Source organism: Pan paniscus, chromosome 4 (genome assembly GCF_029289425.2).
Source record: "Pan paniscus chromosome 4, NHGRI_mPanPan1-v2.0_pri, whole genome shotgun sequence".
NCBI lineage: Eukaryota > Metazoa > Chordata > Mammalia > Primates > Hominidae > Pan > Pan paniscus.
In genome coordinates, this window is record NC_073253.2 from 111683376 (window position 1) to 111705008 (window position 21633).

At 40.4% G+C, this 21633-nt stretch overlaps 1 protein-coding gene and 1 pseudogene across 6 annotated transcripts in view; both read right to left on the bottom strand.

The window, feature by feature from the left end:
• Window positions 1–488: 488 nt before the first annotated feature.
• Window positions 489–2068, bottom strand: LOC106634802 (uncharacterized; annotated as a pseudogene).
• SEMA6A (semaphorin 6A) overlaps window positions 489–21633 on the bottom strand; it is a 132043-nt gene continuing 110898 nt past the window's right edge. For all 6 annotated transcript variants that reach the window (XM_063604599.1, XM_008952061.6, XM_008952058.6 and 3 more), the window contains one exon: window positions 489–4737. In XM_063604599.1, coding sequence (XP_063460669.1) covers window positions 3539–4737 — 1199 coding nt within the window. In that variant the 3' untranslated portion in view covers window positions 489–3538. The remainder of the gene's footprint in view (window positions 4738–21633) is intronic.

Here is a 21633-nt window from a genome sequence, read left to right on the forward strand (position 1 = left end):
TGTTACAAAAGATAAATGCTAACAGGGAGTAAAATCCAGCCCCGTCCACCTTATTAATATGTAAAAAGACTGAAGTCACATCTGTGCAAGGATCTATTTTTAGTGGACCCTACATACTAAAATCCTAGCCTTGATCTCTTAAACTATCAAGCCTACCATAAATGTTTGATGATGAACAAGCCCATAAAAAGAAAATGCATAAAATGAATAGAAGGAGCCAATGCATGCTCTGCTTTTTAATTACCGGTGGCTTCTGCTAAAATCCTGCTCTAGGCTGGGTTTGAGCAGAGAAACACGTCAATAATTTGGGTGGGGGTGGCTGGGTGTGGACACTGCAAACAAATACATCAAACTATACAGTTATGTATGCTTTGGAAGCCAGATACAAACGGAGGAAAGAGTAGAATCATACCTACAAAGGGTGGGGAGGAGAGCAGCTTAAAAAGGAAAAATTAAGAGATAAATAAAAGCATTCAGGACACAAAAGATAATATAGAACAGTCAGGTTTTATTACTTTTAAGTAATAAAGAGCCTTTTCCTTGCTTTTCTTTTTTCCCTTTTTTTCTTTTCTTTTTTCTTTTCTTACAACATACATTAAGTCATGAATCAGATGTTAGGGGATGTGGAGATGGAAGGAAAATTGGTGACATCACAATATTTTTACAACTTTACAACAAATATAAATCTGAGTTTGTTGCATCTACCAGTGTCTAGCAAGGGTGGAAAGCAAAGGCACACTCGGGTTTATGGACCCTCCCCCCACACACAGTGGGGAAAAAAAATGGGGAGAAATACTTAAATGCAGAAGACCAGCTCAATACATGTGGGTATTTTAGGGTTAACACCAGAAGTGATGGGTTGTGGGGGTGTAGGAATGTGGATGTAAGTTTTGACACAGGTCTCCTTAACAGCTGAGGCAGTGATGCCTACAAACACTGGACAAGACAGCCGCTTACGTCAATGATGGGTGCTGCACTGCCAGTACTCTCGGGAGTCAAGCATGGGAAAGAAGGGGGCAGGGGGATACAGACCCATCACCTTCCTAATTTCTGCATTTCTAGAGAAAATTCAAGGAAGAAAACAATATTTCAGGTTCTAGGAAATACTTCAGGGTTTCAGGAGACAGAGTTCACAGGATGTGAACATGGATTCCATTACAAAAGCCAAAAAAAAAAAAAAAAGTAAAAACAACAACAACCACCTACTCCTAAACAACAGCAAAACTAATGGACTTTTGGAACAAAGGGCTCTCACCCACCCTCAGCTAAGTACTCAGGTCTGAAGGCAACCACACTGATTATGGAGGCTCCACTTTTTCACTATCCAACTCAAAACTGTCATTGTCAGTCTTTTTTTGAATTCTTTTTAAAGACAAAACTAAACCCAGAAAATCCAACTGGAAATAAAAACAGACAAAGAGACCACCAAATATACTGTTTAAAAAAACAACAACAACACTGCTCATGGTTTACAGTATGTGGACAGTTCCTTTGTTCATGATAGAGTAAACAAAAGTCCCTTTTGTGTGCTTGAGCAAATGAAAACCAAGAGGAGAAAAACACACACCACCTCCCATCCCCTAAAAACATAATTAACAAAATAAAAAATAAAATAAAAAATCCTCTGCCCCAGTCAACGTTTTTGCAGCATCCATTGTGGTCGGCCTTGTACTTGGAGTTACTCATTAATCACAGCAGAGACCAGCCTGCCTGCATCTATTTCCATGTCATTTCTTTGTGTGCACTGCACGTGTGTGCTGTGCACATGGCTTGGAGACTCCTCCCAGGTGTCTGCCCAACCGCACACCGCCTGCTCTCTAGCCAGTGGACGCAGCAGACAAGAGGAATGGGATGTTAGTCCCTTTTCTGCTAGCAAATAAGGATATCACCGTATTGAAATAATCTAAGGGAAGCAGGGAGCTCTTGAGGATGAAAGGGGATTTGCCACACCCACAACACTGGGGTCCATGCTTTGCAGCACAGCCAAAGGGTGGTTCCAGTTGGCACAACTAGAAGGCAGTGTGAATTGGAGGGTGTGGTGCTGCCCAGCGTTCTCAGGCTGTCGCATGACAACTATCACCACTGCATTCTTCCATCTGCTTGACTCCAATCTTTCAGAGGGCTGGAAGTGGGGCAGAGGGTGGGGAAGGGAGGGTTAAATAAATATCTGCACTTATTTCAAAAGGGGGAACAGTTGATCATAAAGAGTTTACAAGTGTACACAACTCAAGGTGTAAGGCACAAATTTACATGTGGAAAACAGGCTATTCACAGATGTAACCCCACGAAGAACCCGTGTGATCAAATCATTAATTTATGCAAGGTAGCAGCCAGCATATTAGTTCACACCATTTGTGGATTTTGTTTGCTGTCTCACATGCAAGGTGAAATGGGATGGCATATTGCAAGCTGGTGCCTTCACAGAAAGTCAGAACCATGGACAAAACCATGTTGGCATCAATGAGATATGATGTGCCATTCTAAAAGCTTCTCTCCTGATTGCTTTAGAAATTAGGATCTGGAAGGACTTTAACATGAATTAGTTTTTTTGCATGTTTATAGGCCAGAGACCTGACCAGGCAATGAACTGATAGATTTAAATAAATATTCCCCTCCTAACTTTTTCCTTTAGCTACAGACCAGACAGTCCAAACACAAAGCTCAGAATTCCAGCTCCAACTTATTTACTCAGTGAATTTATTGTAAAAATAAAGAAACTCAATTATTCCAGTTAATGGATTTCACGTTAAATAGTTTAACTTTCAATGGGCTTTCTGAAGAGCTGTTCATAGGATGATATTTGGAAGAGTCCTTTCCTTAAGGAAAAAAGGGTGAACAATAAATAAAGAGTTACTTGCGTTAACGGTCACGTTATTTCATTAAAAGAGAGGAGGAGCAGAAATCTATGACATAGTTGCCCAACATGGCATTTATCTGCTGTAACAGAAAGCTGTAACACTGGCGGGCATTTCACAGTATTTGCGCATAGTAAACTTCTGCCATTGTTAAAGTCTGAGTTAGAATTATCAATGAATTCTTTTTTTTTTTTGTCTTTTTAAATTTTCTTGATTTTAAAAAATGTATTTGTGTTTTGCAGGTTGGAACGCAAACCCAGTGTGGCCACGTCCCGTGAAGTTATGGACAAAATGTTTCAGTTTCTGTTCACCTCTGTGCGTGTGTGTGTATGTGTTGTGTGCATGTGTGTGTGTGTGTGGGGGGGGGATGGGGTAGGTATGTGCTTTTGGCTCATGTTTGTGATGACAACTGAAGTCTTTTGTGGGTCCGACCTGTTGTAGGGTGTGGGGGAAAGTGAAGGAAGAGAATGAAGGTGAGTCCCCGCCGTTGCAAACCTTCACCAAACCACGCGGCCCAATTTTCGTGAGTACCCCTGTGTCCCAGAGAGGAGGACCCAGCGTCCTCGGCTCTGCCGCATGCCTTCTTGGTCTGGTGGGTACTCGAGGCAGTTGAGAACCTTGCTGAGCTGAGCGGGCACCTCGCCTTGCCTGCTGGTTCGACACCTGACCCCCTCCCCCTGGGATTATGTACACGCATCATTGGGCTTCATGGATGTGGAAAGGGGAGCAAAGGATGGTTTGGGGGGTACGTCCGGCTTTAGCGAGGGCGTGCGCTTCAGCCCCGACCTTGTCAGTGAGTTGTAGGCGTTGAGGCTGGGCTGCCTCGAGACAGTCACGGCCTGGCCAGATGGCTGGGAGCTGTGCACCTGGATGGAGTCCACCCTCTGCGGGGCGGGCGGCGGGTTGTCTCCCCTGCCAAAGCTCTGGTTTCTGGAGAGGTGAGAGGAATTGGAGGAGTTAGTATTGTTTCTTTTGAGAGTGGTGGCCTGGTGGCTTCTCGTGAGCGAGTTCGTGGGGTAGCTCCTCTTATAGTCAACCCCGTAGGAAGAGGAGTGGTGCATTTCCAGCCGCTTGCTTAGACCGGTCTGAGACAGGGAGGCTCCCGGGGGACCCAGGGAGGCCTCCCGCTGTGGAACTTTGGGGGGCAGGCTGTCCAGGTTCTCCACAAGGTTCACCCCATGGTTGGGACTCTTGCTGCTGAGATGTTCCTTGATGGTCTTATACTCCAGTGTGGCGGCCTGGTCCTCCAGCGCCATCTGGGCCACCTCGCTCATTTTGGGCTGGTCCACGTACTCATGCTGGTAGCCCTGCTGCGTGATGGGCAGGACCACCACGCTGGGGATGTGGCTGGGGGAGGCTCGCAGGGGCAGGTCCGTGGGAATCACAGGGGAGCCCATGGGGGGCATGTCCTTTGTGCAGGCATTGATGAGGTTCTGGTTCCTCTCCCACTCGCGGCTGCCGCGGCTGGGCTTCCGCTTCTGCTGCAGCGTTGGGGTTGACTCTGGGGTGGGGAGGGCCGTCAGGTCCAGGTGGTGCTGGTCTGCTTTAATGAGCATCTTGGCCGTGTTGCTGGGAGTGGCGAGCTTGCCGTTGTGCATGAGTGGCGTGAGGATGGCCTCCGGCTTTGGGTCTTTGGATTGAGTGTCCCCAAAGAGGCCGCTGAGCTTGGTGACGCTGCTCATGGAGCCCCGGCGCGAGTGGGTGAGCTCCTTCTCCTTGCGCTGCACCACAGCCACGTCTTTGCGCCGGTGATCACAGACGCAGTAGACGGTGATGCCCGAGAAGACGGCCCCCATGACGAAAGCCAGGATGACTGCAATGGCCAAGAGGGTGACGGGAACCAGCTGGTCGTGGCCTTTGAGGTAACTTTCCCGAATCACTCCTGCAATAGACATCGCATATGGCATTAAGAAATGAAAGCACACCCCGAGGCTTGTTTTTGCTTGGCATTCACCTTGTTAATTAATAACAGTAGTAAGTGACAACAGCACCTCTGCACAACTTGTCTTCCAAGCTCAGCTTGCCAAACATTAACCAATTAATCCTCCCCAAGCCCCTCCTGTGCAGTATGTAAATGGACTCCATTTGTAGCCTTCTTTGTTGTCTAAAAGAGTGCTGTTCAGGCCGGGCACGGTGGCTCACGCCTGTAATCCCAGCACTTTGGGAGGCCGAGGCGGGTGGATCATGAGGTCAGGAGTTCAAGACCAGCCTGGCCAAGATGGTGAAACCCCCGTCTCTACTAAAAAAAAAAAAAAAAAATTAGCCAGGCGTGGTGGCGGGGGCTTGTAATCCTAGGTACTCCGGAGGCTGAGGTAGAGAATTGTTTGAACCTGGGAGGTGGAGGTTGCAGTGAAGGGAGATCGGGCCACTGCACTCCAGCCTGGGTGACAGAGCGAGACTCCGTTTCAAAAAAAGAAAGAAAGAAAAGTGCTGTTCACTCTTTCCAGTACCTGCACTTTCTACTCTGCTTCACTCCAGGGAATATGGGAGGTTTTGGCTTTCAAAAGTTATCTTTCTTTCCCTCTTTATGGCTTTTTAACCTTCCCTTCCTAGAACTGGGATAACCAAGTTATCCTGAGTCTGGAGGAAGAGGCAACAATTTTATGCATGTTAAACAAACAAATCACACACTCTGGGCTTCCAGTTGGGATCTTTTCCGACGACCCCCTTGTGGCCACTGGAGCCTCTGTCTGGGGAAAAGTGTTTGCCTTTCAAGCAACTAGAGGAAAGAGAGTGTGTGTCATTTTTATTTACACTGAGAGAATATAGCTAAAGTTCACAGACTGCAAATGTTTGTGCTGATTTTGCATCACCTCTCAAAAAATAAACAGTGCAAACTCAATTTCAGGTAACTATCCTGAATATTTGAATGAAGCTTTCTCACTGGAACTGAAATTCAGAAATAAGACCATTTGGGGCCCTGTAGTGGGTTTGAGAAGTGTTAGGTACCATTATTGCACCTAGAGTTTGCTGTCACAGTGGGATTTTTCAGCAGAGCTAATCTCTTCAATTTAATAAAAATTATGTGACTACACCCATCCGTAATCTTACACTACATTAACCAGGATTCAGTGTTTCTGAAGGAAGGTGCTTTCGCTATTCCTGCTTAATCAGCCACCCAGCTGAGCGACTCTAATCAAATGCAAACACAGAAGCTTTTATTTTTTAATACCAACTGAGAATACACATCACAATTGTCAGATCTTAAGTGCTTGATGCAGTCGCTAAAAAATAAAATCTCAAATACCTCAATTCCTGCCTCTGGAGAGTGAAAGAACACGAATACATTAGAGGCACTGCATGGGCTGAGGAAATGTAAACATTGTTCCTATTATGGAAATGATAGCAAGAAAGAAAATGTACCTTCTCTGGTCTCGGGAGACACATTTTTCATCTACTAAATCAACTCTTTCTGGAATATGTTTAATGTATTTTACTGGCAGGTATCAGTGGCACAGAATTAGAATGAAAGGAAATAAAAATCTCTACCCCTTCCCAAACCCACAACACGCAACCTTAAACTTCTACTGAAATGTTGTCTTTGTCACAGCTGAGACCTTGAAGCTTTCTCATGGGGGTTTTTCTGCTAAAATATTTTGATTTCTGAAGTGATGGTTTTAAAACCCAGAAACCTTAGCCTGAAAAGTACATTCTCTTTTTCTTTCCTTCCTAAGGGTCCTCCTCCCTTCAATTGTGACATCACAGTTGGTTGCTGTGGAAATGATTGTCCTATGACAAAGGATTGTGACTTAAGTAGAAGCAGCAAATATCTCTTAAGAAATAAAGATTCTGTGATCCAACAAATACCCTTGGTAATAAAAGGCAGTCAAGGCAATTCACCATAAGGAAAGAGTGTACAAGACGGTAAGATATCAAATAATTTCCAAATGTGATACTTTTCAAATATTTCCAGATTTATCTCCATCAGCTTTTAAGGGGTAGAAACTGAGAAGCAAAAAACAGCCAGAAATTTGGCTGTAACTCACACCTTTTATGTGTGAAGCTCCCCAAACAGTGGGGTGTCCTGCATTCAAATATATTTTAATACCTATTCACCAAGGAAATGTGCTAATGAAAATTTTCTTTCTTAAATTTGCATTTCCTTATTATGCTAAAATAGCTACTGATTTTTCTTCAATTTTGATTATGTATGGGGTTCTACCGAACACCATTTTTAACCCCCTACATATAATTGCACAAAAATGTACACCTGTGGATAAAATGGTTTTAATTTCTCTCATTGACTTGGTGATTTCAGTGGGAGTTTAACACAGGCTAGACGACCCCAGTAATGGGGTGGGGGTGTATTAGGTGTTTTTTTCATGGCAATGAGTATTTCATGAAACACTTCCAGGCTACCAAATTTAGGGGGACTGGCTATTCCCAATAAATGTGTATTATAATAGGAAGCTATTTACAATTGACTTTGGCATTCTACAATTTAAATTGCCCTCTCAGTTTAAAAGGAACGTGGAAAGAGTAAAGCTAGAGCAATTCATTGGTTTCACTGGGAAAATTGCAAATTTTTCACATGTATCCATTGCTTCTTAGCCTTACTTTTGGCTCCCAAATATCATTCTTCTTTCATGTCTGAAGGTCCTTGGCTATTTTAGACTCATGAAAGCTACTTATTCTTTCACTGGGAAGAACTCTTTTTTAGTGGATGATATTTGAGTTCAGGTTTTTGGTTGTTAACAAGTTAAGTAGGATCTGACCTTTCAGGAAAATGGTATCTCAGACAGATTTTTTCCCCCGTCTCATTTTGTTATATAAAGAGTGGCCTTAAAAACATTTTTGCATCTCTTCATCTATCCATGGGGGAGGCAGAGGGCTTTCCTCATCTGCTTGTGTAAATTCAGAAACGTCCAAAGATGGAAACAGATCAGAGAGTAAGTTGAAAGTGCAGTTGAAGAAGATAAGGTAAACGTTATTTTTGGAAATGCCTTTCAAACTTAAAGCTTTCTGCTTATATCATGAAAAAGGCCAAAGAAGCATTCACAGAAATGATCAAGTCAACTTTGTGGAATAGCCATTGTGAAGGCTTGGAAACAGCAGACTTGTCAGTGGTGGTGATAAAAGCAGCTAGAGAAGATCTCAGTGGGCTTGGAATTGCAGGCTCCCACTTACTGGCTGGGTGACCTTTTGGCAAGTGACTTAACATCTCTGGGCCTCCGTTTTTTTATCTGTAGCATGAGGTGAACACACCTAATCTTACTGCCTTACTGGGTTGTTACAAGAATCAAAGGAAATAAAAAATAGGAAAGAGCTTAAATGCTGTAGTTTGCTGGACAAATCTAAAGCTCAAAAGAAGCCACAAAGGAGAAGTGGTGGGTTAGTGGCTCACAGAGGGCTTCCAAGTGATAGTAGCAGCTGCTTCATTGGATTCCATTTGCTATTGGTCTCCCATGGGAGAGGAGTAGACCTGTTCTTCCAGGTCCAAACTTCGTGCCTTCTAAATGTAGTCAAAAAGGTGATATGAGATTTCGAAGCAATATAAGGGAACACATACTGTTTCAGGATGCCTATAGTTACTGAATTTTGAAATAATTAAAACAACAGAAGTGGAAAATGTTGGCAGTTATAGTTGGATTCTCAGTGGAGTGCAAATCCTGGGCAAGTACCACATTTTTTCTGCATTTATAACCCTTGCCATCCACAGAGCTCTTAGTTGGGTAACTCAATAAATGATGGCTGAATAAATGGGTTTTCAATACATTGTAGAGCTATTTTTAAATGAACTTCTAAACTTGGGAGGTCATCTTTAGAGTGACTATCACCCTTGCTTTTGAAGTCATGGAAATAAATTCTATCTCCAATCATATAAAAGAATTTTACTAGTAGCATCTATCAGACAAACAAAAATAAATCTATAATGGTGCTCAGTATTTGCTCAAAACAATAAGAGAAACTATTTCAAAAATGAAATTGGTTCTGGAAAAATCCAAAAGAGTCGATGACGATAAATGGGTTATTTACAACAACACAGTGCCCCAGTTGAACTGAATAATTAGAAAAAAAAAATGCATCTCTGCAAAGGGCAAAGGGCAAAGGGCAACAGGCTAGAGCTGAGTATCCCTTTCTTCAGATGCTGCCTGGAAGCCCTGGGCAAGTGAAGGGCCCTTGGAGGGTGGTGTAATCCCCTCCGCAGGTATCCTCCCACTGCAGAGAGAACAATCAGAGTTGGCTTCTCTACCCTAGGGTCTTTGAAATTCCTTCCTCTGCCAACCCCTGCATCCTCTTCTGCTCTTACCAATTGAAAACGGGGCATTAGTAATGAAAACAGTATTTGAAAAATCCTTTGCATTGATTCATTAACCACCAGCTATTTCTCACCAGTCATAAGGTGCTAAATGGTTATTCTTTCCACCTTCCTATTGCAGGAAGCAAGGCACACCCTGGCTTAGAGATTTCTCTGAAATCATGTCTTAAATTGGCAGAACTGAGAAAGAATAGAATCTCCACTGTTTTTTTTTTTTTCCCCTGAGGTGAGCGTTTTCAGATGCTGGAGGGAGACCTCAGAGAGGCAATTTGAAGTTCTTTAGAGTCCAAAGCAATGAAAAGATTATGAAGGACCCTGCCCCTAGACCCTGCAACATGTGATTCAAAATAAGAACAATTGTAAACAGAAAACTAAGAGGAAGCCCAATACAATTCTGACTTTTCCTATGATGACCATGTTAATAAATTTTGAAATATCAAACACTACATTCCTTATTTTAAAAAATGTTTTCTAGTAGTCCTGCTCATGGATACTATTCTGTGCAAAGGGAACCTAGCACCAGGCTCTGAGACAATTTGCTTTAGAAATGATGTTTTCCTGGTTAACACAGTGAAACCCCGTCTCTACTAAAAATACAAAAAAATTAGCCGGGCGTGGTGGTAGGCGCCTGTAGTCCCAGCTGCTCGGGAGGCTGAGGCAGGAGAATGGCGTGAACCCGGGAGGCAGAGCTTGCAGTGAGCCGAGATCGCGCCACTGCGCTCCAGCCTGGGCGACAAAGCAAGACTCTGTCTCAAAAAAAAAAAGAAATGATGTTTTCCCCTAACTTAGGGTTGGGTTGTTTCTTTATTATCACTCTCCTAGTATAACAAGGTTTTGGCTCCAAGCATCTTTGTGGCTGCCTTCAGCAAACATTTACCAAGCACTGCACTAGGTGTCGGGGAAGGACAATGATGAATGAGGCATAAACCAGCAGGGAAGAAGGCAAGTGCTTGCATACAACTCTGTCCAAAGTGTGGCTATGTCATGAGTTACATCACTTCTGCTTCAACAGTGGGCAAAAGCTTTACATTGGAGATGGCATTTGAGCTAAGCCTTAAAGATGCACAGGATCTTAGCTGGAGCGGAGAGAGCAACAAGAACTGAGGCTTGGAGGGAAGGAAAGGGACGGTCGTAGTGAGTAATAGCAAATGGTCTAACTCCCTTCTAGTCTGTTAGGCTGGAGGCATGAGCCACCCTTCCATACTCAAGCTTGCTTCATGGCTCTCATACAGGCTGTTCTCTCTGCCTGGAATATCCCTACTCATTTTCCCACTCATCAGACCCTATCTTTAGGGTTCAGCTTAAATGGGGAGCCTTCTCTGACTCCTTAGGCCAGTTAAGTTCTTCCTTCTACAAGTGTCCCCAGAGCTCTGCATTCCCTTTATTCTAAAATCATCACTAGTATGATACTTGTTTTTCTCACCTAGACTGCTAAAACTCACCACTGAATCTTCAGGCAGAAAGGTGCTCAGTAAATATCTTTTAAATAAATAGTAAAGGAATGCATACATGAATGAGCACTTGTAGAGAAAATACAAGAGCAAGAGCTAGAAATACCATTTGGAAGGCTGTGGACAGCCTTGAATGATTAAAAAAGAGGTTTAGAAGATCTGCCACTCATAGAAGGAAAGTTCTGGGTTAATTTATCTGCAGTTTCTCTTGCCTGAGAAAGCTAACTTTCAGCTTGCTCTGTTCCACATTGAATCCATTATCGCAAAACTCTTGGCTTCAAAGAGTCAGTATCATTGCATCAAAAGCACAGCTAGTCTACCTGCATTTATTATTACTGTTTTTAAAATTAAAACTCTCAATCTTAAAGTATACTTATTCCCTGCACCTTACACAAATAGCTGGGAGATGTTATCTGTCCTATCAAAATGTGAAGCAAACAGACAAGCAAAAATACGTAAAATTAATCACACCTATTAAGCTAAATACAAAGGAAGAGCTCTACTCACCCCCACCCCAATTACCACCCTAAGCATGTAAGACCCAGGCAGCCAGTAACCTAACTCGAAATGGTTAAGTGTGCACTTTCCCCTCTCACCCCCTTTCCCTGGACGGCCCGTTTCTGAGCTGCTGTGATATGATGGATGTGTCTGTCTCCATAGTGAAGTGATTAATAGGCATCTGTGTAAAGTGGACCCGGTGACCACAAAGACAACAAAGCCTGTCTGTGTCCTTTAGAGAAATATGCAAAGGCAAAAAGGAGGATGGACATTTCCTCCATCACTGAGCCAGAGAGGGTTTGTGTTGGGTCTGAGAGCTAAGAAAGATGGCAAAACACCAAGAAAAGCCCCAGAGTAGGATCCCCTAAAAATAGATTCTTGATTCTGCTTTATAGTAAGACAAGCCTACAATTTCCTTGAAATCCTCATAACAACTTGAGTGAATGGAATCTAACAGCCCAATTTTTCTTGTTTGCAAATCTTACTGCAACAAAATTCCAGGCTCACGGTCCTGCAAGACAGTATAAATGAATGAACTAATCACTAGCCAAGCATCGCCCCGCTAACCACACAGGGCCCGCTGTAATCCCTATTAAGAAGAGAAGAAAACAAACAAGGGAAAAACCCTAACTGGAGACAATTTATTCTCAAAGCCACACCCCAGCCAATCGAGATGACCACACTGAAAGTGAAATGGGAACTCTCTGTGGTTATCTGGGCAGGAAGCAGCCTTCTTCTTGTCTTACGGCATAATGTGAACCAGATGGCTTAGGAATAAACTGACATGCCAGCAGCCATGGAAATAGGCTTGGAGTTTATAACTTAAAGTTTCCTTTTCCTTTATGTGTGTGTGTGTGTGTGTGTGTGTGTGTGTGTGTGTGTGTGTGTGTGTGTGTGTGTTTATGTATGTGTTTTTCCTGGCAGGCTACAGATTAGGTACCAGGAGGGGCCATGGTCTTCAAGATATATAAAGTTAATGACTGACCATGCCAAAGTGGAGGTAGCTTCCTGGCCTGGCTGTTTAATGTCCTGAATTCAGAAGCTATTTTAAAACTCACATATTGAAATAATGCTTGGAGTAGTTGACTGTAGATGAACCCACTTCCACTTCCATCACCTTTAAAAGTGATGCATTTTTGGTTGGGATGTCATCACAGGAATAGAAGGGAGAATGAGCCTGGAATTCATTCTATTTCATTTTTTTAGAGAAGAAACAGCTTCATTTTTCCCTGTGTGCTGGGAACGCTCAGTTCACTATTCCTCCACTGCTCTACTGCTTTAGAAATGGCATTGCCAATGGGAGTGCTACAGCCAGAGCACGGGCTGATGTCTAGACTGAGAGTCATGATAAGATAATTTTTAAAAGCCATGCCCTGGAATGCTGGTTTGTGGTTTCATGTGTTAGAACTGTTACTGTCCCTGTAAAGGTAATGATTCTTTTACATTGGCAAAGTTTTAGCAGAGTCTGCAAGGCGTATTTTCCTGCTTTTTGAAGTTTTCTTTCATCAGCTTTCTTAAATAAGACGAGAAACACAACATCTAAGTGATTTCTAAAACCAGACAAAGCATTTCTATTTTCCAACTTCCTGGTCCCATCTTCTTCCTTTACTCTCTCACAAGGCATCAAAGCCACAAAATGGAGAAGTGGACCTCTTTTAAAAATTGTGAAATTTGGGCAAGTCTTTGCTTGGATTATTTGATTACTTGCTTTGAATTTTCTCTATAAAGCAAAGATAAAACAGATATGAAGAAACAGGTCTGTTTCAATACTGCTAAATCTTCCAACTTGAATTTTCTAGAAATGTAGTTCTTGAGATCTGGGTTAAAGATGAGACTGGGTGTTACTGGTTAAGAACATAAACTTTGAGCTCATAAAGACCTGGGTTTGCGTGTTGGCTCTACAAATAGCTAACTGTGTGACTTTGGGTATGTCACTCGGTCTCCAGGCCCCAGTAGTGTTGGCTATAAGATGAGCATTGTTGGAAGGACTAAATAGGTTGAATAAATGAACACAAAGCAGTTGGCATTGTGCAGAAAACGTGTTAATGCTCAATTAATAATGTAATGACAGTATTTCTAGAATGTTTGACAAGTTGCCTGTCTTGTACAGGGTCCAAGATTAGACTATTTTAAGGCAACACTTTGGTACGGTTCAACTGTGTTAGCCAAAAGTGTAAAAATAAGGATTTACAACTACAACAAAAGCTTGACTAGTGAACTTAAATAAGACAGCCCATCAGCAACGTGGAAAATGTCTGAATCAGTGCCACTCAGCATTAACATCACCTGGAACTAATTAGAGACAGAAATCCTCAAGTCCTGCCCAAAGTTTCAGCCTCAGAATCTCTGGGTTAGGCCCAGAAACCAGAACTCCAGATGATTCTTAAGTTCCCTAAAGCTTGAGACATGCTGTCCTGAAATAACATAAATAATATTCCAGAAAACATATCTAAGGTCTCATTGGATAATTTCTTTACTGTGGGTATCATGCTCTGACAAAGAATAGAAATCGACCTTGTTTTATTGGAAAGACAATCAAATTCCTAACAAACACTTTCCCTTAGTATCTGTCAAAAGCATGGCATATAGCTCAAAATACTGGGCTGCTACTCCTGCAAAAGAATCAACCCAATTTGCTTGCACCAAAACTGCTGAAAAAATGCTTGTGGTCTCTATTTGCTCTGGTAGGAAGACTTGGAGGAGAATTTCTAATACTCCTCATCTCTGTAACTGTGGCCATCAGATAGTGGTTGGTACCACAGAGCTCACGTATGTCCTAGATTGGGTCAGCCCAGGCATAACTGGTTCTCAAGTGCAGAAGAAGCAGAATGCTTGATGGAGCCCACCATTGGACAGAGTGGCTTCCTTTAAAGGCCTGCATCTAATATCATCTCAAAACCCACTCCCTCAACTCAACTTACAGCTATTAAGCAACGTTTGAGAATGGTTTAGGGGATGCCAAAATCTTTACCTTCATCTCTGCATGACTAGACGAGAGAAAAGAAACTCACGAAGGTTCTTCTCCTTTATATTCCCGGGGTGAAAAGAGGGACTTGAGTTCATGTGTCATTCACCAAAGTAAGGTCCTGCTTTATAATAATAAAAGATGCCTAGCACAACAGTTCACTCAACAGAGCTCTGTGCTTACTGATCTGCTGAGTTGAACTGAATCTGCAAATCCATAGAATTACATGAGACATTTTAAGTTACATTGAATTTCTGCTGTGTGCTTTTAAATCATGGAGTGCGAGACCCATCAGCACTTAGGGTATATTTATTACCTTAACAAATGTCGGATGATTGTGTCCAGTGCTATCTATTATTTATGAATAACAAGAGGCTGTAAGACTGGAAATGACATGCTTTAATATGTCCAAAAGGTTAGGCATAATGCAGTTTGCTGCCCTATAAATTTCTCGACACTATTTTCCTTTCTAATAAAGCCTTGTCAGTGGTTGACTATACCGAACTTCCATTATTTCTATACTGTTCATAATGACTGCCTCTGATTTCAGTAAAAAAGAAGTAATTGCAGATATCTGTTTGAAAAGGAATGCAACCTTTTAAAAAATATGAAATTTAAAAATAATTGGAGTGGAAAAAAATTTATTACCCCATTAAAAATGAATCTCTTTACAAAGATAGTTGTCAGGCTGTAGACTTATAAGAGCTTAAGAAATATTAATTAAGGGTGACAAACCTTCACATTGCCTGTAATTGGCTTTCTGACACCAATTAAGATCCCATCTACTGTGCACCCAGTATATTTTAATATATCCACTACATTTCGGTAGTATACTTCAGGGCGTTTCCACAATTTAAAGTGCTAAGAGATTTACGTATGATGAGGTTCACATGGCTCCTTTCAGTCCCTGGAGCAGCCCATACACTTTGCAAGAGTTTATCTATTACTTGCATAACCTGTATCTCCCTGGAACCAACAAATGAACACACCTTTTTCATCCTCTGTCTTTCCAGGATAATGGCATGCGTGATGTAGTTAGTTTGAGCAAGCCCTATGTAGTTTGAGGCCAGTCTCATGTATAATGTCAAGAAAAGAGAAGCTATTCTCAGGAAATTACCTGATTTCCACTGTTTTGCCCTCTGTGGACTAGTTTGTCTATGGAGCAGTGAAGTTTGCAAAGTAAAACTTCTAACAAGCCTTTTAAAAAAAACTTGGTGAAACTAGGTTATCAGAAAGAAAGGTCTGAGACAAAGCGGATATTATTTTCCCACTTTTCCACATAATGCAAACTACTAATTGATTCTTCACAATTTTATCGTTAGGACAAAACAAAATCTAGATGAACACAGTGCCGTTGAACCAATTAAAGAGCAAATTTTTAACTACTCCAGATGTTCTGTTAATAAGATCACACTTAACCTAGTCCCGGTAGTCCTTGAAAGTTCCATTAAGCTGTCAGAAAACTTTGTCATTGTGTGTGTTTTTGTAGAAAAGATGGGAGAGAATGGAAAAAGAGACTGAGGGAAAAGGGTGGGGGTAAAGTGTCATGTCAAGTAGATGCAGCTTGAAAAAGTGGCTAGAGATTAAAGGTGAGAAGCACCTCTAGAAGGTGAATTGATTTTTTTAATACCCTAAGGTTTAAGTTGGCGTTTTAAAAGTGAAAGTTCAAGTCTCCATAATCATAATTTAAGTCCTTCATTTTTTGAGAAAATGAATGTTAGGTTAAAAAATAAAAGGGTTAGTGGTATCCCTAGAAAAGAAAACTCAAATACTGGTGTGCAAATTCAGGCAGGCAGAGAGATGAAACAGCTTTCTACATGGCTGACATTTAACTTTTTTTTTTCCTTCTACCCTTTCCACAATAATCTCATCAAGACCTTAGATAAATTCAGCAAGTTGTCAAAAGGATACAAAATTAATTATATCAAATCTACATCTATGCCCACACTACTGAAAGAACAATTACAGCCTCCCACTTGGGCTTCTCGGCTCTGGACCCTCTCCCCCTGCACACGTTCAAACATGGAAACCCACATCATCCATTTGAGAGCCCAGCACCTGACTTGCTCACAATATCATTTTCCTCAGTCCCTCAAAGAAAAGACGGAGACTACATATAGATTCCTTTTCTCGTAGGTGACCAAGAAATATTAATATAGTAAAAATAAACAGTGGCATCCTGGATTATATTATTAATTAAGCCACCGTGCTCAGCTGAACCCCACTGTTTTAACTAAAGAGAGGAAGAAGTCCAAGTTTGGAGTTCAGCTTGCCTGGGGTTTTACCTAGGATAGAGCTAGATAGGCAAGAAGCATCTACCAGGAAAATGCCAGCGATGTGTAGTAACAGACACTTTAGATCCAAAATTGATGCAAAATTCCATTTCCCAAACTTATTGTGCACATGTAATTAATAACCTAATATGATTAAATAAACAATTTATTATATATGTATCACCTGTCAATCTTGCTATCTTTGTCTTTCCCCACTTCTACCCTCCTGTGGTCCTTTTCTTCCCAACGTCTGCCTTCCTATCCTCCACTGCCTGTTGCTAAAGCCAAAACTCCTTGGCATGGCATTTAAGGTTCCAGGCTATGATTTCAATCTCATTTCCCATTCTAGTCCTCCATACACTTTAGTCACCACACACTCCTTGCCTCTTTATTATTACACTCTGTAATTTCACAGTGTGGCATCTTGGTCATGGACTTTATTCAGCTTGGAATGCCCTTCTTCCTGTGAAATCTAACTTTTCCTTCAAGACTTTGCAAGGTCTTTCCTGTGTCCCCCACTTGGAATTCGTTGTGCCACCCCTTAGACTCCCTTAGTACTCTCCCTCCCCCTCTTTCCTTGACTTCCCTTACTGTCAGACTTCACTCTGCCCCAGCATTTAGATCACCTTTGGGTATCCCTCACTAAACTGTAAGCTGTCTGAATGCCAGGTTTATGTGAAATTCAAATTAGTATCTTCTGTGACACTCAGCATAAGGTTTACATATAGCACATGTTTGTTCAATTTCTGTTGAATGCAGGAAAAAAGAAACAAAGGAAAGGTTGCTGTCTTGCCTTTCTTTGAGATGAGATTGTCAGCATTATTAAACTATTATTTTTTAGTGCTTTCGGAATTCCAGTTCTACCCCTCCAAAGCCATGAAAATGATAAAAAAAATAAAAATAAAAAGGAGGGCAGCCATATAATTTAGGAAGGAAAAAGGAATACATATGGTTAACATAACAGTTGTTAAAATTTTGAGGTTAAGTAAAACATAAAAGAACCAATAGTTTTAACCATGCTCCTCTTTAAGAACAATTTGATTTCTGAGCCTTCCTTACTTGAAAGTGGCATTTGAAAGCCTGTTTTCAATAATAATCTTTAAATTACTCTTTATCACATTTCAAACACATATATAATATTTCATAGACATTCTCTGAACTCAAGTATGCTAAGAATATTTTTCGTGGAATAAGATTTTTTCTTAAACATATCAGAATATGGATTATTCTAGATTTCTAAGAGTTGAAGGCCAAATGTAATATATAAATTAGATCTTATATATTCACTGAGTAAGTTATCAGTAACATCTTCTATAGAATTGTCAGGTAGCAAAAAGTTTAAGTACTCTCAGTTAATTCAGATAAACAAAAATGTTTTAGTTAAAAGTATGTCCTGTGCAATATTTGCGGTATATTTACACTAACAATTATTTAGTTTTGTTTCAATATTAAAAATATTATTCAGGTGTATCTGCAATTCAAATAAACGAGCATCCTGTATTTTGCCTAGCAACACTACTCTTGTTCTCCCAAACAGTGTGCTTTAAATGACTCCCACAAATATTCTTTAAACCCACCCAAACTTTCAGAGATTAAAATTGTTAATCTCTTTTTTTTTTTTTTTTTTTTTTTTTTTTGAGACAAAGTCTCCCTCTGTCACCCAGGCTGGAATGCAGTGGCACGATCTCGGCTGACTGCAACCTCCACCTCCCTGGTTCGAGTAATTCCCTTGCCTCAGCTTCCCAAGTAGCTGAGATTACAGGCAGTTTAGAGTAATAAAAATGATGCTAAATCTTTACTCTCTAAAAATTAAACTGTTTAATTTCTAAAAGTTTAGAGTAATAAAAATTATGATAAATCTTTATGGGGCATGTATAGCACAATTTATAAATAAAATACTGATGAACTAAATATTAAGAACTGTATTTTTCATAGTCAGCAACAATACTAGCTTATGTACCAAATTTCTTACGAACTTTGAAGATGCCTTTCCTCTAACCTTCAAAATCAGAAATAAGTGATCTCTAATTCAAAAGAGTTTTTGGAACCGTCACAATCAATTCACTATCTCTTCGCGTTCCTTGCCTCTGACCATGCACGTTCTACCTGACTCAGTTAATTTTCCATTGTTGAGTGGAAGTGAAAACCCTTACCCTCCCATTATTAGTACTCCCCAAGACAGGAGCCCTTTTTCTGAAGTCTCCTTGAAACTGCCTTGCTCTACTCTCACATTTAAAAACGACTGCAATAGGATCATTTTTACTAATAAAAGGAATGCAAATTAGTATGAGTTTTTTTTTCTTGAAATAAAGCTTAGGCTTAAAAAAAATAAAAGCCTGAGTTTGCCAACACTCCCACAAAAATTTTAAATATGAGTCTTTTACCAAACATCCATCACTTCCCTCGTCTTCCTTGTCAAGTGATGTGTTATTGCTACAATATTGGTACTGAGGGAAAGAACTGAAGGAAAGGAGCTGAAAAACTGTTTCACAGTTCTATGTCCTTGATGTGTTCAGCCAAGTTGTCTTTACTTGTCTAATATATTTTTTTAAAGTCTGTGGTGTGTGGCTTTGGCATTTCACAAAGAGAATGTTGGTCATAAAGGCCTTTTGGTGTGCTTTTGTGTCTACCTGTGTTCCATCTGTCTGGTGTTTGATATTTCTTGGACAGGAACTACGTCTATCTCTAATACAGCCTCTTACTCTTTATTGGCATCCAAATTGCACCACAGAGCCAGTGATAAATTCTGCTTGAGACACCTCAGAAAATGTTTTTGTTAACGGTAATATTACTGAAGAAATGGCAGAGAAAATTAAGCCCAAGTTTAAGAGTCAGGAAAAGAGGAGAGGCCTATTTTTCTTCCTTTATTACTGTCATCAGGAATAATTTTCTCTGTCCATAAAATCACTTACATATGACTTGATAGGAGCCAAAAAATTACCTTCTGTGTTGGGAGAACCAGGGTGCTTTAAAATCCCAAATCCATTAGATTTTAAGCATGGGAGAGTGTTAAAATGTAAGAGTAACCAGGGGGTAGCATCTATGATTAACTATACTCACCTAAAATGAGATTTCTCAGTCTGTTAATAAAGATGGCTGACACTGAAGGCTTGGAACTTAGAATAGGTAAAGTTTGAACGGGAGAAAAGGAGAAGGGTCAAGGGCAGGCTATTGCCAGGCCGGGCAACACTGTGTAGCACAAGAGTCCTTATGGATATCAGCAAAATAGATGAAAAGTGGAAAGGCTTTTCATCAACTTTCCCTAGGCTACAATATGAGTAATAACTAGCGGCAGACCACACTAGGGTGCTTGCTGCTGGTGTGGAGAAAAAACTTGCCAGATGCTTAACAAGCCTAGAGTGGCTAATTTCTTATTAGTCTAAATCCACGTTACTTTAAATTTCTATTTCATGAAACTTTCCATCCCCAAACACAAAGCTCAGTAGGTAGCAAAGAAATCAGAAGGGCACTGGATTGTATAATTTCAACACTTTGAGTGACGCATGTATTCACTTGGTTTTGCAAGCCCAGCCAGGAGAGGGTATAGTGGTCATCAAACCTCATTCTTCCAAATGTCAGAACAAAGTTCTTGGTAATAGTTTAATCTTCACTGGACTCCTTCAATTGCTACAGTACATAGTCACCTAAACTTTGGTCATTCAACTACCAATACTACAATTTTAGTCATAACAATGAATCTCACCTACCATATTATTTACTTAGTATTTTTATATCCCTCATAACTCCTGCATTATTCACTTAATATTCTATTTAAATTACCTTTAAAATGTATTTCAAAGGGAAACTTGATATCATTATCACAAATAAAAAAAAAAGTGTCACTTTTCAAAGATAAAATGTAACCAGAAAAATAAAAATTAACTTAAAGCAAAACAATGTTAATACCAGCTAGATCCAGTTGGAAGACAAAGCCCCAGTGTAAACCCTATTCTCTCTTTGTCAAAAAGAGATAGTAGCAAGTTTAGGGAGTTGTTAATGAGAAAACACCAAACTGAGACTTTTCCTTTCACATAATCAAGAAGATAACGCAGAAGACTGAAAGAGCAATGAAAAGGGCATAAATTTCCACCACATGACTCAATACTCTTGAAGGCCATCACATCCCTGCCACCTAAATCATGCCATGTAAGGTGCTACTCATCTCTCTCGGAGGAAATACTGCTGTAGGCTACTGCACATTTAAAGAATAAATAATTAACTATAAAGAGAATTATTGATAACATCTGTGATTTATAAAATTCCATTTAGGATTGTGAGATGTGGACAATACTAATCATCTTTATAGATCTTATGAATCTTAGCAGAATATTATTTCCCAAACTAAAAACTGCTTATACAAATAGCTTGTACATTGATTAAAATATATTCAACATTTGCTATCCATTTTAGCTTATTCACTTAATCTCTAATTTAAATTCTGTTTCTGTAATATATCTTATTCTTGTCTTTAATGTGCATATTTTCTGGACTAAATGTAATAATGTGATAATATCTCACTTTAAAGATTTCCCAAAAGATAGAAGCATACTACAACTCTGGCATTTCTGGTTAAATGGGAACTGCTCTATATTTACTATTTTGTCTGTTTTCTGACAGCTCACAAGAACTCTTTATTATAAAATAAAGTCTGAAGTAGGGGATTTTTATTCTATTCAGGATATATTCTTGTGTCCTCATAGCAGTGGTCAGCATTTACATTTTATGTGCATGCTACACAGCTCTCTTGGCTGCTCTGGATGTGGCTGATTTCCTTACATACCTCATAGACTTCTTGGAAATCAGCTTTAAAGTATTGTTACTTTTGGTAAGGAATAAGAGGCACAAGAATAGCTATTTGTTCTCAGTATTGTTTAACCTAAAAAAGAAAGCTCTTATTTCTTTTGCTGTGGGAAGTGGTGGTGGAGAATAAGCCAGATCTAAAAATAAACTGGATTTTCTTTCTTATTTATATGTGATTAGAGCCCCTTTGTAACTACCCATTACGACCTCAATAGTTATAGGAGGAATAAATAATATGTATTTTTTAATGTGGCAAAACCAAGAAAGAAGTAGTCAGGGCTGCATCTCATTTATCAACTTGGTGATTAAAGGGCTCGCTCTAGAGGCTCCAGACATCTAGGGAACCAGAGATAAAACAGAGCAGTTGGCTGTGTTTTTACTAATGAATCCAGGGCTTGAAAGATATCAGGCAATTTTAAAGAAAAGCAGCAAGGACAAGAGACATTAGACAAGGCCAGTAGGGTAATGAAGGGCAAGGCCAGTTACTGAGAGAGAAAATTACTTCATTTTCTATGATAATGCTTCCACGTGC